Genomic DNA, 18,997 nt, shown 5'->3' on the forward strand with positions numbered 1-18,997 from the left:
AGGAACTGAAGGGGTGGCGGGTCGGCAGGGATCTTATATTGAACGCCATGAAGGTGCTACTCCAGGGGGAGCCCAGATCAGCCCAACTGATGCTGCTGTGGGAAAAACCTTCCGGCCACCGTGCATGCGCACACCTGATTGGAATGGACATGAAAAATGCATCTCGAAGAACAACAGTTATGAGAAGTGAGTAACCATTTTTTCTGCTCAGCAGCAGAAAACCATCCACCAGGGCCACTTATCTAGTTAAGTAGAAGACGTTCACTTGTTGGAGTGCCCAGCATCACACACCTCTGCTCCAAGCGCCTATACCACTCGTCCTGGAGCACCTCCTTCACCTGAAACAACAGGGCCTGGCAGGGTCATCCATCCGGGTACACCTCACTGCTATCTCGGCCTTCCACCAGGGAGAGTTGAGGCGGTCCATGTTCGCCAACCCAATGGTAGGGCGTTTCCTCAAGGGCCTGGAAAGGTTATATCCACAGACTTGACAACCTGTGCCTGCATGGGACCTTAATCTGGTCCTCTCCAGACTAATGGGGCCCCCTTTCGAACTGTTGGCGACTTGCTTCCTTCTGTATTTGTTGTGGAAGGGGGCATTCCTGGTTGCCATCACATCAGCTAGTAGGGTGTCTGAGTGGAAGTTCCTATCCAGACGGTGTTCCTAGCCAGTATGTGGGAAAAACCCATGTAGGAGAGCTTGTGTCCCCAACACAACTGCAGGTGAGTCTGAAATGTTTTGAGAAGTTTTAAGGAACTTTAAGGATTTTTTTTTTTTAAATTGAGTGGCAGCGTCAAGACCTACTAAGTCTTGATAAAAGCATGGACTCAATATGTTTTCTTGAAGGTTTAGCATTTTGAGATGAAAGAATGACTTGGGTTCAAATACAGACTTTGGTTATGTCAAGGCTGAAGTGCCGAAGGTGGGGGCCTTCAAGGACTCTAAAAATTAATACTCGCCACTCCAGGCTTGTATTAAACTCCCAAGGTTACAGTTTTTCTCTGACCTTGGGTGGGTAGATGCTGCCACCACCCAAGTGCAAAACCCCTTTGAGAACTAAGGAAGGCACACTTGGGAATTCCTTCTTGTCGCATACCCTCAAGCCCTTTCACCCCTCTTCCGGGGAAGAGCCGAGAAAGAAAAACAAAGGAAATCAGCTGTTGCCTCCAGCTAATTAAACAACGTGCACAAACCTCTTAGGACACAAAAATCCAATCGTGTTCTTAAAAAGGTAAATTTTATTAAAAACAAAAAGAAAGAAAATACATGTGGAAATTCAGGTTATTGCTAGTTTTTTTAAAAAAAAACTTACAAGGATTAAGCACCAAGAATAACGTTCTTGAGTCCAGTTTATAGGTTACAAGCAAAACAAAAGCATTTGGGGTTAGCACAGAGGAGTCCACAAGCCATAAAGAAATAAAAAAGAGATAAACCTAATCACGTCTTCCAAGACATTTCCTGATCTACTTACATATCTGGGGTTTCAAATGAGTAGTGTCTAGGTGTGATCTGATGATTTTTCATACCTGTCCCCAAGCTTCTTACAGCATCGCAGCTCTGTTCCCTCTCTCTGGAGAACAACAACAGACAGACAAAGGTGAAGTCTTGTTTTAATTTTAAAAAGTTTTAACCTTCCCATTGGCTCTTTTGGCCAGGTGCCCACTCACTTTTTTTTAAACTTTACAGGTATAGCAAGTAGAGAACAGCTACTAAGAGGGATTTTATAGCTAACTGGCTGGCTGGGTCCATAAAAGGGATCTTACTCTTCCCGCCCCCCCCCCTTCATTATCACAGGTTATAAGTGAAAAACGAAGTTGTTTAGGCTCATCCTAATCCATGTTTTTGCACATCACAAACCTACTCTTCACCTTTAGAAGCTGATTAAAATGTAGCCCTGGTCAGTAGTCAGGCAAATTCTTACCAGTTGGCTACATGGTGATCTATGTGAAATATGTTGGTCTCTGTCCAATTTCCAGTAAACAGTGTCGAGATCACAAATTTAAAATTTTTATTAAAGCTAATGTTAAAAAAATTATATAATACATAGGTTGGGAAAACAGTGTCTGTGCATTTGTGTATAGTGCTTAGTAAGTACATAATCAGCAATAACCCAAATTTAGGTGAATAGATTTAACAATACAGTTTAGATATTGGAATCCGAATACTCGGGTACATCACTCATAAAAAGTTGTACAGAGATTTGGTTGTGGAAAGCAAAATATATCAATGAGTGGAGATTGTCCCTCAGTAATTGAGAATTAGGTTGGTTGTCTATTTAGAAAATACAATCCATGACGAAAGTATTTCTTACTTTCCTGACTGCACTTCTCATCGGCACTCCAGCTCATCCCCCCCGGTATTGCCAATATTGGTGATGTGTTCTATGTAGCCGTCCCTCGACGCACCTGATTGCGTCTGACACTATGAGTTGCCGCATCAGCCAAGCGTAGAGTTGACCGATTCCGCATTCTCTCAGAACTTGCTCATTACTGAGGTCCCATGCGCCTAAGGCTCCGACAATCAGTGCATGTGTCTGGACCTGGTAACCCTTTGCTCTCAAGATTTTGGCCCGAGGGGCATATTTCTCTACCTTGCGAGCTCGGGCATCGTGGAAGGCCGGGGTCATGTTCTCGAAGGGCACTGTGACGTCCACCATGATGATCTTCTTCCAGTCCTCATTGGTGATGACCGTGTCCGGTTGCAGTTGGCTGTTGATTCTGGGGATGGCAGGGTTTATGGCAACCTTCCCCACAGGTGGTGGGATGGCTCTGGCCAGGCGATCTTGGATGACGTTGTGTCGCAGCTGCCAAGCTCTCGAATGGGGCTTGCAGCTACACAGGATGTGGGGTAGCATCTCCTTGGTGTAGCCATACTTCCTGCATCGCTTGTCCCGATTCCCATGGCAGACAGCTCCGTTCAGTGGGACGCAGTTGAGCCAGGTCCTGTGGATGAACCTCCAGATGGCAAATCGGGTGAAGCTGCCCCTGGGGAGGAAGTGATTGCTGGCGTTATTAAAGATGGCCCAGTTTTAGCTGACTTAGGGGTCCTTCCTTGGTCTGTCCATCCCAGATCTAAGCTTTCTCTCTAGGGGGTATGTCAATCTCCATTATATTCAGAGTAAATATTAAAAGCCTAAGTGAGTCAGCAAGAATTAACCTGCGGCTGCTTGAAGTGTTCCTGCACCTGTTAGCAAAGTGAAATAACAGAAGTATCTTACAGAAGTGAAGGATTGAATGAGCATAGAGAGGAGACTGTCCTCTAACCCTAAGTGGTCCCTTCAAACAATAAGGCAGAGTTTGCACTGTTCCTGACCATGCTATACCTTTTCTGTAAATAAATCAGTGATTTCATATTCTAGTTATTTGGCTACTTTTCACAAGCATCCCATTCACACATATGATTAAAAATAAAAATCAAAAGAATTAATCAGCACATAATTCCAAGTTTTGACTCGAGAGGCCCAGGACTGGAATAACAAGGGTATTACAGATCAGAATTAAAGTGCACTGACAGAACTGTGGGGGGAAGCTTGCACAGCACATTCCTGCATTATGCTCGGCTCTAGCCAGTGTTGCTATTCAGTCACTTTCATGAGCACTAAATCAGTTACAACTTAAAAAGCAAAACAGAGAATATATAAATTAGAACACCAAAAAAGCTTGAAATAATGATCGGTAATCATGGCTTTCACACTTTTTTTCTATCACTAACCAGACTTCATTTTGGAACTCAATTATCTCTCCATACAGTGTGATTGTCCTTTGCAAGAATTGAACAAACACTTTTGGGGGATAGCTTTGGACAGTCAATAATTCATCTATATAATTTTATTAATAATTGACGAGCCAAAGAAACAATTCCCCTAGAAAAAGCAATTGAAAGAAAACAAGTAGTATTCTGATCATAATACGGAAGTTCAGCAGAAAACATTTAAAACATATTATAAACTAACAAAACAGACTCATCACTCAGTGTTAATTTAACTTCTGTCTCAGCCTTTTGGTTTTCTCCATTCTACCTTTTTCAGATGTTCATTGTTTTGTAAAGTTCATAACGCTCAAAATATAGTTTTAAAAATACTTAATGTGGTATTGGATCATATTTATGCAGATTCATCAACTCCATTTGCTGTCCATATATGAAATCTTAGATTGGAAGAATTATCCCTTCAGTAAATTGCATTTCACAAGAACGTTATGTTTGTTTTGAGATCGCTCTGCTTTTTATTTCCTTTAAGTGTGGTTCTTGTAGTTAAGTATTATGGATGATACAATGTTAAATTAAAGAATCAAAGTATAAATGCAGGGTCCCTGTTCTGGTTGTCTCGTGCGTTTGACATATTTCTAATGGGCTCTGAAAAGAAACCATTTATCATATTCTTTTGTTGTCTTTGCTAATGTAAAGAAGAGCTTTTTTAACGTTCCAATTGACTTTTAAGCCAAGTTCTTCATACCAAACTTAACAAGAGTGAGGCAATACATTCCCTTTGTTTACATCAGAGATTTACTGCCCATTAGCTTTGACTCTGTTTCTCCTGAGTGGCTTTACATTCTTAGAAGATTAGACTCATGTAAATATTGTTCTCTTTGCAGTGAAGAACTACGCAAAGAAGTACGCCAGCTGAAACGTGAACTACTAGAAGCAAAGCAAAAGAGAGAAGAAAATTCTACAAAATCAAAAGAAAAAGAGGAAGGTAAGCACATATCATAGAAGGTGGTAACTGTAAATGTTTTAGTTAGTTTCTCATCTTCAACATCTAGGATTATTGGGTTTCATGTGGATGAATTTAAACCAGATTGCTGAATTGGATACTCTATAAGAAAAAAAATATTCCTTAAAAATTTACAATAGGAGCAACAAAAGTGTACAAGTGTATAAATAAAATATAAAATGGCATTCTGTACTGTATCAAACAAATTTATTTGTATGTTTGTTCCATGATATACATTGATTGGAGAGCTGCTGCAGCTGAAATTTCCATTGCTGTTACCCTATATTACTGTATTCCCTAACAAAGATATATCTGTTACCACCTGTAATACAGCAAGATAATAAGCAGGTGCCTAACTTTAAGCATGTTAATAGCTCCATTGACTTCAAACTGCTACAACTCCTGTGAATGACAGAACAAGGAGTAATGGTCTCAAGTTGCAGTGCGGGAGGTTTCGGTTGGATATTAGGAAACCTTTTTCACTAGGAGGGTGGTGAAGCACTGGAATGCGTTACCTAGGGTGGTGGTGAAATCTCCTTCCTTTGAGGTTTTTAAGATCAGGCTTGACAAAGCCCTGGCTGAGATGATTTAGTTGGGGATTGGTCCTGCTTTGAGCAGGGGGTTGGACTAGATGACCTCCTGAGGTCCCTTCCAACCCTGATATTCTATTATTCTTCTAATGATTTCAATGGGACTATTCACATGTGTAAAATCAATTGCTTAAGTACCTTGCAGAATAGGGACCATAGAAAATATCTGCAGCTGCACAGATTGCTCTGGCAAAGTTAATGAAAAATATGTGTTTTGTTGTATCCTTAAAATTTTTCTTTGCTATAATGATTTTGTTGAGGTGAAACCACTGTTGTGGCAAAATTTAACTGGAAGAACATTTGATATAACATGAATCCAGTTCCGTTGCCACCCCTGAATCTGTTCATTCTTCTTTGAGTGATTGCGTATGTCCATTAGACTAGGTTGTGTACATCTTATGCACAGGTGCTGGAGAGTTTTCTTTAGTAGTACCTGTACTGGGGGGCTCACCTCTACCCTAGTATTCTCATGCTCTGAGCCGAGGATATAAAGTATGGAGCCTCCCCACCCATCCTTCAGTTCCTTCTTACTGACCATGGCTGGTGGTCAAAGCATGTCGTCTGTTTGTTCCTTCAGCAAACAAACCATTTTTAGTTAGTTTCTTGTTGTCAGTTATTCTTGTTGTCAGTTATTCTTGTTGTCAGTTGGTACTCATTTTCAGGTCTTTGAGCTCTTTCTTTTGTCCTTCTTTTCTTTTTCTTTGCCTCTTGTCCACTGTAACCCAATCACAGGCTGGAAAGGGTTTAATAGCTAATTAATTATGACAGGTGTCATATGTACCTGATTACTTGTTTCTCAACCAGATGGGTGGGACTGGAAGACATCAGGTGATAACTAAACAGATACCCGTTCCTTATAAAAGGGGAGAGGGCTCAGTCTGAAAAGGAGAACCCAAAGGGACTCCAGTGAAGAAGCCTGAGCCAGAATCTGCAAAAGAGCAGAGCCTTCAGAGAGACTCATTCTGAGGAGCCAGTACTCAGCTTCAGAGCTGGAGGAGAAGACTCCAGAATAGCGTAAGGAGATTGAAGACAGAGACCAGAGAGAGGTAGATTTGTTGAGAGACTTTGATTAATAGTTTGAGCTTTCGTTGCCCCAAAAGAGGTTGGACTTCAGATGTGTCTCAGTTAGAGGGGTGAATAGTGCACAAAGACAGATGACCTGCAGGTGGCACTAGAGATGCAGATTCCTGAACCATCATGCTTTGGCACAAGGGAGGGCTGTAATGGGGCATGCACAGTGGTGAGCTGGAGCCGGTTCGCACCAGTTCGCTAGAACCGGTTGTTAAATTTAGAAGCCCTTTTAGAACTGGTTGTTCCGCGAGGGACAACCGGTTCTAAAAGGGCTTTTAAATTTAACCGGCCAAAAGTGGCGCCTTAGGCGCCGACTCCACGGGTGCTCCAGCCCTAGAGCACCCAAGGGGAAAATTTGGTGGGTGCAGAGCACCCACCGGCAGCTCTCCGCCCCAACCCCGGCCCCAGCTCACCTCCGCTCCGCCTCCACCTCCTCCCCTGAACGTGCCGCCCCGCTCTGCTTCTCCCCCCTCCCCCCGGCTTCCCACGAATCAGCTGTTCGTGCGGGAAGCTGGGGCAGGCTGAGAAGCCAGCGGCGGCTTCCCGCTCAGCCCAGGGAGGCGGAGGTGAGCTGGGGCGGGGGGTCGTGAGGAGGGCCGCCCGCGCTGCAGCAGGTAACCCTGGGGGGCGCGCAGGGGAACCACTCCCTGCCCCAGCTCACCTCCGCCACCCTCGGCCTGAGCGGGAAGCCACGGCCTGCTTCTCTGCACTCCCCGGCTTGCCGCCGAACAGCTGATTCGCGGGAAGCCAGGGGGGGAGGGCGTGCGGAAAAGCAGAGCGGGGCAGTGGGTTCAGGGGAGGAGGCGGAGCGGAGGTGAGCTGGGGCCGGGCGTGGGGAGCTGCCTGTGGGTGCTCTGCACATACCAAATTTTCCCCATGGGCGCTCCAGCCTCAGAGCACCCAGGGAGTCGGCGCCTAAGGCGCCACTTTTGATGTGATCAGTGGGGGAGTGGCAGCTCCCCCTGCTCCCCCCCAGCTATGCTCCCCCGCCCCTAGGAGCCAGAGGGACCTGCCGGATGCTTCCTGGGAGCTGCCCCAGGTAAGCACCGCCGGGACTCGCCACCTCGCCCCCCCGGTAGGTGCTCTGGCTCTTAGGGGTGGGGTGGGCACCCACTACGGTGGCCCACGAGACCCTCCTGCCCGGTTCTGGGGGCAGTCAGGGGACAGGGGAGGGGGGTGGATGGGGCAGAGGTCCTGGGGGGGCGTCAAGGAACGTGGGGGGGTTGGATGGGGCAGGAGTCCTGGGGGGCAGGGGTGGGCAATGACCCTCTCGTGGGGTGAGGAGGAAACCCGTTGTTAAGATTTTGGCAGCTCATCACTGGGCGTGCACACCATAATATCCATTGTTGGTAGCAGTGGACTCTGCCTGGTGCTTGTGGGAGACTATTCCAATGTCCCCTGGCTTCAAACTCTGCTCCAAGAGTCACAAACTGATGCTGGTGACTGGCCCTCACTCTCATAGCCTAAGTGCTTAGGTGAGGGTCACATCAGGGACAGGTGTTTGATTTCCCAAGACAAGAACTAAGGAGCAGAGAGAACAATCCAGGTTTTTCCTCTTGGAGGCCATTGGTACAGTCTCGGTCAACAAGAGAGAGTTCCTTCCTCTCCAGGAGTGCTCTCCTGCCCTTATGTGAGGATAGAGATGGGAAGAGATCCTCTTTGCCATACCTCAAAGAGGCACAAATGCTTGGGACATCCGCAACTGCCAAAGCAGAGAATGACTTCCACACCAGAGTCCTTGGTGTGGGGGGACTCAACCACAGAGGCTAGCCACTCAGGTATCAAAAGTAGTACACGCCCTTCAGCCTACTCCTCCCTGGAGCTGCTGTCACATTTCAGGACAACTGCACCTGTATTTCTCCCCTAAGGTCCAGCAAGGGCCTCCACTCTAGGCTTCCAGCTCCCCATCCATTGGCTCTCCTGAAGACACCCATCTCTCTTCCTTCTGACTGGGTGTTTCCAAGCTGTACAGTCCCCTGACTATACTGTGAAACCTGCAGCAAAAGACAGGCTGCCTAAGGAGCCCTCATTTGCCTTCTCTTCAGAGATGGTACACAGTGTAATTGCCACAGGGTAAGTTACCACACAGCTCTTTCTAAGAAAGCACGTTATAGTCTTAAGGTGAAAGCATTGAAGAGAAAACACCTTAGAAACAATAAAAGAACCTACATGTGTGCTAATAAGCTTACCAGAGGTCACCCCAACTCCAACATCAGTTCTGGCATGTGAGCAGTCCTTCAAAAACCCCCACCCAAGTGTTTTCATAGATTCAGGTTCATAACACCCTTTGCTCATAACAAGAACCCTCATGATTCTGTAAGTCACTCATTTATCCAGTTTGGGGCTTTGAAGAGACCGTGAATAGGTAATCAGCCAGAGAGTGGTTTTCTGCTCAAGGTTCAGCTTCAAAAAGATGGATTCGGAGGTGGGTCATTTGCATTCCCTTCACCCAAGTTTCTCCTATTCATCTCCTATCCAATTCATTTCACACGTATTGTCCCAAAAAGTCCTCCAGCGTTCCTAATACTTCCCAGAGATGGTTTTTCTCCTAAAGAAATTCCATACAGTCCTATTATAGTACATAAACTTTTGTAGTTTTAATACAGTGGACTCCTAAAATATTTGATTCAGTAAGGTTTAACTTAATCCCATAAGGTTTGTCCAGGATATTGCAGGATATTATATCTGTCACAGCCATATACTAGTGGGTTGATGAGGTCAGAGCTGTTGACTCCAGGGCCGTCAAGACAGACTACTTTCTTGGCACAGATGTTGGAGCCCTCACCTCTGTTCCAAGCAAGGCACAGGCTTATTTCAATAGTGATTGCCTCAGAGGCATACACAGCTGTGAAGGATCTCCTAAGCCTCTCAGTACCAGCCTTGCTGATTATTCAGGCTGACAGTGCCCTGCCAGACCTGTCACATGTGGTGCACACATTGACTCCCACATCAGGATCTTTTATGGCACCAGCAACTTCTGGTACTACTTCCAGCAATCTCAGTGCCAGCTCCAAGACTAACAGTAACTACTCTGCTGCAGTGCATGGTACCAATAGCTTGGAAGCCCCTGATGTCATCTGAATGGAATTTTTTGGTCTAGAAACAATTGTCCTTTGGCACCACACTAGTCCTATCATTGGTCCTACTGGTTACTGTGGGGAATGCCTCCAGCATCTAGAGCCTCTGTACTACAGAAATCAATTCCTAAGGAGGGAAGTCTCCCTAATACCAAAAGACCATCCAAAGTCCGTACCTGGCAACCAGTACACAACAGAAACAAATCCCTGAGGGAGGAAGTTTCTCAATGCGGTACCAATAGACCACTTGATGTCAGTATTGAGGTTCTGTCAGACACCGAGGGTCAGCACTGTTTTCTGCCAGCTTCAGACAGGCCTCCAGCGTCAATAGTGAAAGTCCAGCTTCAGGTGGGTTCTAACCTGCCTCCTCTGATCGCATTGTCCTCTTCACCAGGTGAGGCCCTGGTATGAAAATCATCTTCTCTGGTACCAGATGATTTTAAGTCCTACCAGATGCTGCTGAAAAGGATGGCTACATCTCTAGGGATACAGAGTTTTTGGAGAAAAATCCCCACAAACTCATGCACATTTTACACCTAGCTGTGTCAGGGAAAGTTGCTCTCCCTATAAATGGTGCAGTTATGCAGCCTATAAAACCCATATGGCAAACCCCATCATTTATTGCACCAGTGGCAAAGCACAGAGAATGCCAATACCAAGTTCCTCTGCAAGGCCACGAATAGTTTAAGCTCACTGGCAGTGGGAGCAGCAAATGAAATACATTGCCAAGAAAGAGCAAAAGTGTCTCCCAAAAACAAGAATACAAAATAATGGACCTTTTTGGCAGGAAGATTCAGCTGCAGGATTACAGCTATGCATTGTGAATCATCAAGCCCTTTTGGCCTTTTATAATTTTTCCAGTTGGGATGAGTTGGCCAGATTCCTCAGCAAGCTGCCAGATGACTCCAACATTCAATTCCAGTCTCTTCTTGTGGAAGGTCAGCTGGTTCCAATGTTTGTGCTGTAGGCGTCTCTGGCTGTGGCAGATGCAGCTGCCTGTCATGGCAATGACAGTAACCAGGCGCCGCTCATCATGGCTTCAGTCATTGGGGATTCCTTAGGTAAAACACACCACTGAAGAGCTCCCCTTTGAGGGCTGGGCATTATTTTTCTCAAAGACAGACAAAGCTACGCATGCGCTAAAGATTCAAGGGTAGTGCTGAAATCCCTAGGTCTCTTTACACCAGTCATGAAAAGAACAAAATTTTGCTCTCAATTTCTTCTGAGGCAGCAGTTTTACATACCTAGAGAGGCGGATTGGTATAAGTGTGAGCACAAGTAGCAAAAGAGGATACCCCAGCCATCCACCTCCAGTGTTTCCACCACATGCCACATAGCAGGCTGTTTAACTCCCCCATTAAGGACAGCATAATGGCCATACTGGATCTCACTGAAAATCATCCCTCCTTTGGGGGCAGATTGTCACATTTGCTAAGTTCATGGCAGTCCATCACTTCAGACAAGTGGATACTAAGCATGGTAGAATTAGGGATATGCCCTGCAGTTCCTGTCTTCTCCACCCTTCACACCCGCCTTCCCTGTCCCTCATCAGGAACCCATCTCGTGAGTCTGTACTAAGGCAAGAAGAGCAGACTCTACGTTCTTTGGGAGCCAGAGAAGAAGTGCCCCCTCAGTACCAGGGCAGAGCGTTCTACTTCTGCTACTTCCTAATACCCAAAGCAAGAAGAGGTGTTGGGCTCATTTTGGACCTTTGGAAATTGAACAAGAACATCACGAAGGTGTGTTTCCATATGGTTTCCTTCACAACTACTATCCCTTTGTTAGATCTGGGAGATTGGTATGCTGCCCATGACTTGAGGGATGTGTGTTTCCATGTGTCAATCCACCCTGGTTACAGCACCTTCCTTAGGCTTGTAGAAGGAGAAAACCACAGCCTCTCATCTCTGATGAGGGTTTTCATCCTATGAAAGGCAGTGTTTCACTTTCATCAGCCAGAAGAGAGAAATATCCATTGAATGTTTCATGTATTTTCATGCTTAAATCTGGCAGTGAACAAAGAGAAATTGATCCCCACAATCCTCCAGAGAATACATTTTATCAGGGCAGTCCTGGACTCAACCCTAGCCAGAGCTTTTCTGCTGCTCTGAGGCTTCTAGCTTTATGAAACCTCTGTGCATCCTTCAAGGACCATCCCTGAACCCCAGTGAAGAATTCCCTCAGGCTCCTGGGGCATATGGCAGTGTGTATTTATGTGACACCCTACCCTCCATGCCAGCCTGCGTCTCAGGTTACTGTACCACGCTCAGATGCGTCTGGACACACTAGTACGCATCTAAGACAAGGTTCTATCATCCCTGAATTGGTGGATGAACCAAACAGAGGAAATGCTCCCTTCTCTATTCAAGGGCAGGCCACAGTCTTAAGTCCCTCTCAGATACTTTTCTCCTTCCTGGGGACAGAAGGCTTGCTCTGTGCCTACTGTAATAACAACAGTAGGGTTTCCATGACTTGAGTCAAATACTCTATTAATATTTAATTCAAGTCCCTATAGCTAATGTTGCTTTTATCTTATTGCCATTTGGTCAGTGAAAACCAATTTGGTGGATTTTTATAACTTTTATTTAAGAGCATAAACAATTAAAATGTTAACTAATTTCTTACATTTCCCTGAAGTACTAAACAACATGAAAACTGGATTGATTACAGTGTACATCATGAGTCAAATCAAGGAGTTAACAGTAATACATATTAGAATTAGTTAAAAAAATAATTTAAGACAATTGTGTCTGCTATATTGTTCAGCATAGTCTTTTGAAGTTCTCATTATCTCACAGAGATTGCATTAATCCTTCCTCCTTAAAGAAGCTATATAAAATCCAACAATAGTATACAAACATTTGCATTTACAATATAATGAACTCTAAAAATATTAAACTTAATTTAGTAGTTTAACTTAACTCCATAAGATTTGCCCAGGATATTGTCATACCTGTCACAAGCACATTCAGCCTCTATGGTTTTGTGGGAAATGTCTCTGTTGTGGGACATGTGCAGAACAGCAACATGGCCCACACCTTTGCTAGATATTATGTGATTACTACCGCATCAAAGGAAGATGAGAATGTAAAAAAGTAGTTCTGTAGTTCTTCTTACAATGAGACTCTTAACCCACCTCAAATGGAAACTTCTTGGAAGTCACCTAATAATGGACATATGCAAAATCACTCGAAGAAAAAAAGAGTCACCTTCTTGTAACTGTTGTTCTTCAAGATGTATTGCATATGTCCATTACATGACCCACCCTCCATCCCCAGTGCATCAGTCTCTCTCATCTCAGAGCTTGGTACAAAGGAACAGAAGGATGGGCAGGACAGCTCTTCCCTTTATACTCTTGTCTCAGATCTTAGAATTCGATATAGAATTTAAAAATAGATAAATGAAAAATAGGCCATGCGAACTATAATACTATCTTGGTGATCTGTTCCTTATGCTAATATCAAAGAATTGTGATCAAATGTTTGTTAGAATGATGTGTTCATTGACTTTGAAAGATTTAATAACATTCAGAAGTCCATGGCAGGATTACTGAGCCCAAGATTAAAACAGAGATGCTACTACATGAAAGAAGTTAAACATGAATATGTTCCAGTCAAAGAAGAAATGTTGATTAATGCGTAATTAAGTGAAGCACAATATTGAAACAGTTAAATAATGTTAAGATGACATGTTGTGGTCAGTTCATCCTGCTAGGTGCTACGGTAACACAAGTAACAAATAATAATCCTTGATAATAGAAAGTATGAAGAAAACATTCAAATCATCTATTCTGATGTACCTAGAATTACTAGTAACATATGTTGTGATCTAATTCTGCAGTAGAGAAATTTCTTTTATATGACCGTTTGTAGGTGGATGCACAGGAAAATTACTAAGACGGTACACAGTTTGATATATATATATATATATGTGTGGTAGACGTCGCACTTACCAGGTGAACTGCACTTTTGATCCTTCCTGTTCTCTTGGAGCTCACCTTCTCAGGGTCTGTGACCATCACGTTCTACTTGGGATGGAAATCACGTGATTCTCCCACTCTGACAGTTACTGGGTTGCAGGCTCCTATGTAATCAACTGTGATTATCTCAGCAGATCTGAGTTAGGCTCAGAGACTGCACATGTAGACCAACGTTGGTAATCAGTAAGGCTAAGATTTTGTCACGGTTATTTTTAGTAAAAGTCACGGACGGGTCACGGGCCATAAACAAAAATTCACGGAAGCCATGAACTCTCTGTGACTTCTGCTGCTGCAGCTCCATAGTTTCCATGGTGGCGGGGACCTGAGGGTTCCCCCTCCTCCCACAGCAACTTCCAGCTGCCGGGGGGGGGGCCCCCTCAGCCCACAGCAGCTGGGAGCTGTAGGGTGACCATACTTCCCAAAGAGAAAACTGGACACCCCCAGCCGCTCGCCCGAGGCGTCCCCCTCCCTCCTCGCGAGGCTGTCGCCCATCACTGGAACTCTGAGGAGGGCCCCCTTAGGAGTCTGTCACCTGTCACTGGAACCTTGCACGGGGCTGCCTGTCCCTGCCTGTCCCTGCCAGGGCCCTGCTGGCTGCCAGCTCCAGAGTCCCAGAGCCCTGGGGCTGAAGCAGAGAATGTCACAGAGGTCTCTGGAAGTCACAGATTCCGTGACTTCCATGATCTCTGTGACATAAACATAGCCTAAATAATCAGCAAGCAAACAGCCTTCTTAAAGCACAGAATCATTTAATTCATGCAAAAACATTTAAGAAAAAATGTATCTTGAAAAACAAGCCTAAACACAATACTTGCTTCTCCTTAATGCCTGCCTGGATCTGTGAAGGCCCAATTCCTTTAGACACACCCATAGAGCCTTTCACTCTGTCAGCATGTCCCTTTAGACAGACAGCTTCTTGGCAAGTGCCCCTACCATTCCAGGAATCAATACCCTTTTTAACAGTTTGTAGTCCTTTAATCTAGTAGATCTCAGCATTGCAAAACAAGATATACAGCATGTTGGGAAAAGGATAAAGGATCATTGAAGCTAACAGCTGGGCCCCATTGTCCTTCCAGTGTGTACCTATATCAGGGTGGGCAAACCTTTTGGCCTGAGGGCCACATCTTGGAATAGAAATTGTATGGTTGGCCATGAATGCTCACAAAATTAGGGTTGGTGTGTGGGAGGGGGTGAGGGCTCTGTTTGGGGATGCGGGCTCCAGGGTTGGGCCAGAAATGAGCAGTTCAGGGTGCAGGAGGGAGAAGGGGGGGAAGGCTCTGGCTGGAGGAGCAGGCTCTGGGGTGGGGCTGGGTATGAAGAGTTCGGGGTGTAGGAGGGTGCTCCAGGCTGGGATCTAGGGGTTCGGAGGGCGTGAGGGGGATTAGACCTGGAGCAAGGGGTTGGGGCGCGGGGAGAGGGTCAGGGGTGCAGGCTCCGGGCAATGCTTACCTCGAGCGGTTCCCGGAAGCAGCAGCATGTCCTTTCTCCAGCTCCTACACGGAGGCGTGCTGCCCTGCCTGCAGGCACGGCCCCTGCAGCTCCCATTGTCTGCAGTTCCTGGCCAATGGGAGCTTCGGGGGCAGCGCTTGGGGTGGGGGCACAGCGCAGAGTGGAGCCCCCTGATTGCTCCAATGCATAGGAGCCGAAGGAGGGCAATGCTACTGTCATAAATATAAAGGGAAGGGTAACAACTTTCCTGTATACAGTACTATAAAATCCCTCCTGGCCAGAGGCACAATATCCTTTTACCTGTAGAGGATTAAGAAGCTCAGGTAACCTGTCTGGCACCTGACCAAAAGGGGACAAGATACTTTCAAATCTGGGTGGGGGGAGCTTTTGTTTCTCTGTTCTGTGTGCTTGCCGGAGAGAGATCAAGAAAGCAATCCAACTCCATTAGAATTAGTAAGCACTAGCAAGGAAATGCATTAGTTTACTTTTGTTTTGGCTTTTGATTTTCTCTGTGCTGAGAGGAAGGTGTATTCCTGATTTTCTTTTTGTAACTTTAAAGTTTTTGCCCAGAGGGAAATCCTCTGTGTTTTAAATCTGATTGCCCTGTGAGATTAGCTTCCCTTCTAATTTTACAGAGGTGCTTCTTTTACCTTTTTTCTTTCTAATAAAGTTCTGTTTCTTTTAAGAGCCTGACTGATTTCTCTATGGCCCTGAGAACTAGGGGTTTGGGTCTGTGATCACTTTGTAACCAATTGGTTCGGATATCATTCTCAAGCCTCCCCAGGAAAGGGGGTGTAAGGGCTTGGGGGGATATTTTGGGGGAATAGGAACTCCAAGTGGTCCTTTCCCTGATTCTTTGTTAAATCACTTGGTGGTGGCAGCATACCCTCCAAGGGCAAAGAGTTTGTGCCTTGGGGAAGTTTTACCCTAAGCTGGTAGAAATAAGTTTAGGGGGTCTTTCAGGCGGGTCCCCACATCTGTACCCTAGAGTTCAGAGTGGGGAAGGAAACCTGACAGCTACTGCTTCCGGGAGGCGAGTGGAGCGGCCCCCAACCCTGCTCCCCGGCTGGACCGCCAGAGCCGAGCAAGCCCGAGACCCCGCTCCCCAGTGGGAGCTCAAGGGCCAGATTAAAACAGCTGGCAGGCTGGATTTGGCCTGTGGGCCGTAGTTTGCCCACCTCTGGCCTAGATGTTCTTAAACCTGGGAAGCCACTGTGTTGCTTCCCTGTTTGTATTTCTCAAAGCCCCAATAGAAATTGGACCAGTGCATTCACACAGGAAAATCTTATAAGCCAGCCTTGAATAACTTCCCCTCCCTGACCAGGTCACAATAGGTAGACAAATCATAAATGATATGTTTTTTTGATACGGCATTTGGTATGTGGGCAATTGGTGCAACATTGCTATAATTCAGTAGAACAACATTTTTTTCATTTGATATTACATGACATAAGCTATAGGAATAAGACTTCGTAGAAATGTCTTTTTTCCTCCTGCTGCTGCTTAATGTATTTTAGACTTGTTTCTTGCCATCTTCGTTCAATGGCGTCACTATCGCTATTTGATAGCTGTGTGTTAGAAAAAAAGCATTTCAGTATATCAACTGGTTGATGATCACACTAAGTACCCCAATTTTAGTTCTTTTGACCTGAGCAGGCAATCGGCTTAGCCCTTGAATGTTAGATTTCCCTACAAATATCCCTGCTTGTATAATTGCAGCTAATAGTCATAACATTTTCCACACTTCAGGTGATTTTAAAGGAACAATAACAACAGGTAGTTCAAATCCAAAATTAAGGTTTAATGCCTGGAGATGAATTTTGTAAAATCTAATACTAATAGAAATGTCATTGTGAATCTTTTTTTAATTTACGTGAAAACAGTTTAAATTTTCAGCACTCTCAGGCATCGCAAGATTATGCAATCCCCTGAGAATTTGGAACCTAAACTGAGTATAAATTAACTAGAAACAAGTAGAACTGAATAGTTTCTCTTCATTGTCAAATCCAAAGTACAAAAAAGAAAAGAAAAAGAAAAGAACAGCATGACGAAAATAAATTGAATTTTTCTTTTTAAAAGTCAAAGGTAAAATTAGTAACAGGACATTGTTTTAAAAGATTTTGAAATTCCCAAACTATCTCTTTAATAAATGTATTAAAATATTTAATATTGCAGTATTATGTGGAAAATAATGCTTGTTTATTTGAATTATATGCATTATGTGAGCCTGCAAGGTGATGGGCTAATCACCACCTTACAGGAGGCTATTCAGAATCAGGGTGTACTTTCTCAAAGGCTTAAATGAGTATTAGAAAAGATCCAAGCACTTGTTGAACAACACATCAGTTTGCAGTCATTTCTAGTTATATCTGTGGTTGAAAGAAATGTAAAATATAACCCATTTCAGGGGTGGGGGAAAAGCAAAACAAAGTCTATATGAAACCTCAAATCTCTAATTTAAATACAGTAACTAGATACAGTAAAAGCTGTGTTATCTGGCACTTTATCAACCAGAAACCTCTATTAACTGACATTTCTGATATCTCCCAATACACATCTTCAATCTAGTAACCAGGACTAGTATACTGCCCAGGAGGTTATGCAACTGCACATTCTGCACTCTCCTTTTATGCACAAGAGGCAGAAGACCAGTAAGCAAGCTGATATAAGGGACTTATTCAAAAAAGAAGCTTCCAGGGTGTGTCATAGGGTCATTACAGATTCAGCCCCATCTCCTACACCTTTTACATCTACGAGGATAATTGATGTTGATAATGATGTGTGGCCTGAAGTGCCTTCTGAATCATCAAAGAAAGATTAATTATGTTCAGTTTTCAGAGTAGCAGCCGTGTTAGTCTGTATTCGCAAAAAAAAAAGGCGTACTTGTGGCACGAAAGCTTATGCTCAAATAAATTTGTTAGTCTCTAAGGTGCCACAAGTCCTCCTTTTCTAATTACGTTCAGTATAGTTTTAGTATTAAGTGTATTTTTAGTGATCTGGGTGTACGCCATGCGCTGCCCATAGTGATATGTAGTGTCTTAAGATAACCTGCTGTGCAGTACTACTAGTGGATTGGTGAGTACCTGTGTCATAAATATAAAGGGAAGGGTAACCATCTTTCTGTATACAGTGCTATAAAATCCCTCCTGGCCAGAGGCAAAACTCTTTCACCTGTAAAGGGTTAAGAAGGTAAGGTAACCTCGCTGGCACTTGACCCAAAATGACCAATGAGGGGACAAGATACTTTCAAATCTGGAGGAGGCCGGGGGGGACGGGGACGACACAAAGGGTTCTGTCTGACTATGTGATGCTTTTGCCGAGAGCAGATCAGAAATGCGAGCCTTCCAACTCCTGTTAAGTTAGTAAGTAATCTAGCTAGAAAATGCGTTAGATTTTCTTTTGTTTAATGGCTGGTAAAATAAGCTGTGCTGGAGGGAATGTATATTCCTGTTTTTGTGTCTTTTTGTAACTTAAGGTTTTGCCTAGAGGGATTCTCTATGTTTTGAATCTGATTACCCTGTTAGGTATTTACCATCCTGATTTTACAGAGGTGATTCTTTTACCTTTTCTTTAATTAAAATTCTTCTTTTAAGAACCTGATTGATTTTTCATTGTTCTTAAGATCCAAGGGATTGGGTCTGTGTTCACCTGTACCAATTGGTGAGGATTATTATGAAGCCTTCCCCAGGAAAGGGGGTGTAGGGCTTGGGGGAATATTTTGGGGGGAAGACGTCTCCAAGTGGTCTCTTTCCCTGTTCTTTGTTTAAAATGCTTGGTGGTGGCAGCATACTGTTCAAGGCCAAGGCAAAGTTTGTACCTTGGGGAAGTTTTTAATCTAAGCTGGTAAGAATAAGCTTAGGGGGTCTTTCATGCAGGTCCCCACATCTGTACCCTAGAGTTCAGAGTGGGGAAGGAACCTTGACAACCTGTATACTATTTTATACTTTATTCATTTTATTGTATTATAATTATTTGAAAATTGATATTCCATTGGTAAGTATAACTCTTACTTAACTGGAATTTTTGACTAACCGGTACCCCCCCATTCCCCCAACATGCCAGATAACAAAGCTTTTACTGTAGTATCATGTTTTCTTGTATTATTATTTCTATTACTATAGC

General features: G+C 44.3%; 1 protein-coding gene across 2 annotated transcripts in view; it reads left to right on the top strand.

Moving 5' to 3' along the window:
• CWC27 (CWC27 spliceosome associated cyclophilin) overlaps positions 1-18,997 on the top strand; it is a 208,674-nt gene that overhangs the window by 127,351 nt on the left and 62,326 nt on the right. For both annotated transcript variants that reach the window (XM_074952620.1, XM_074952621.1), the window contains exon 11: positions 4,594-4,694. In XM_074952620.1, coding sequence (XP_074808721.1) covers positions 4,594-4,694 — 101 coding nt within the window. The remainder of the gene's footprint in view (positions 1-4,593; positions 4,695-18,997) is intronic.

The sequence above is a fragment of the Natator depressus genome, chromosome 5, assembly GCF_965152275.1.
Source record: "Natator depressus isolate rNatDep1 chromosome 5, rNatDep2.hap1, whole genome shotgun sequence".
Lineage (NCBI taxonomy): Eukaryota > Metazoa > Chordata > Testudines > Cheloniidae > Natator > Natator depressus.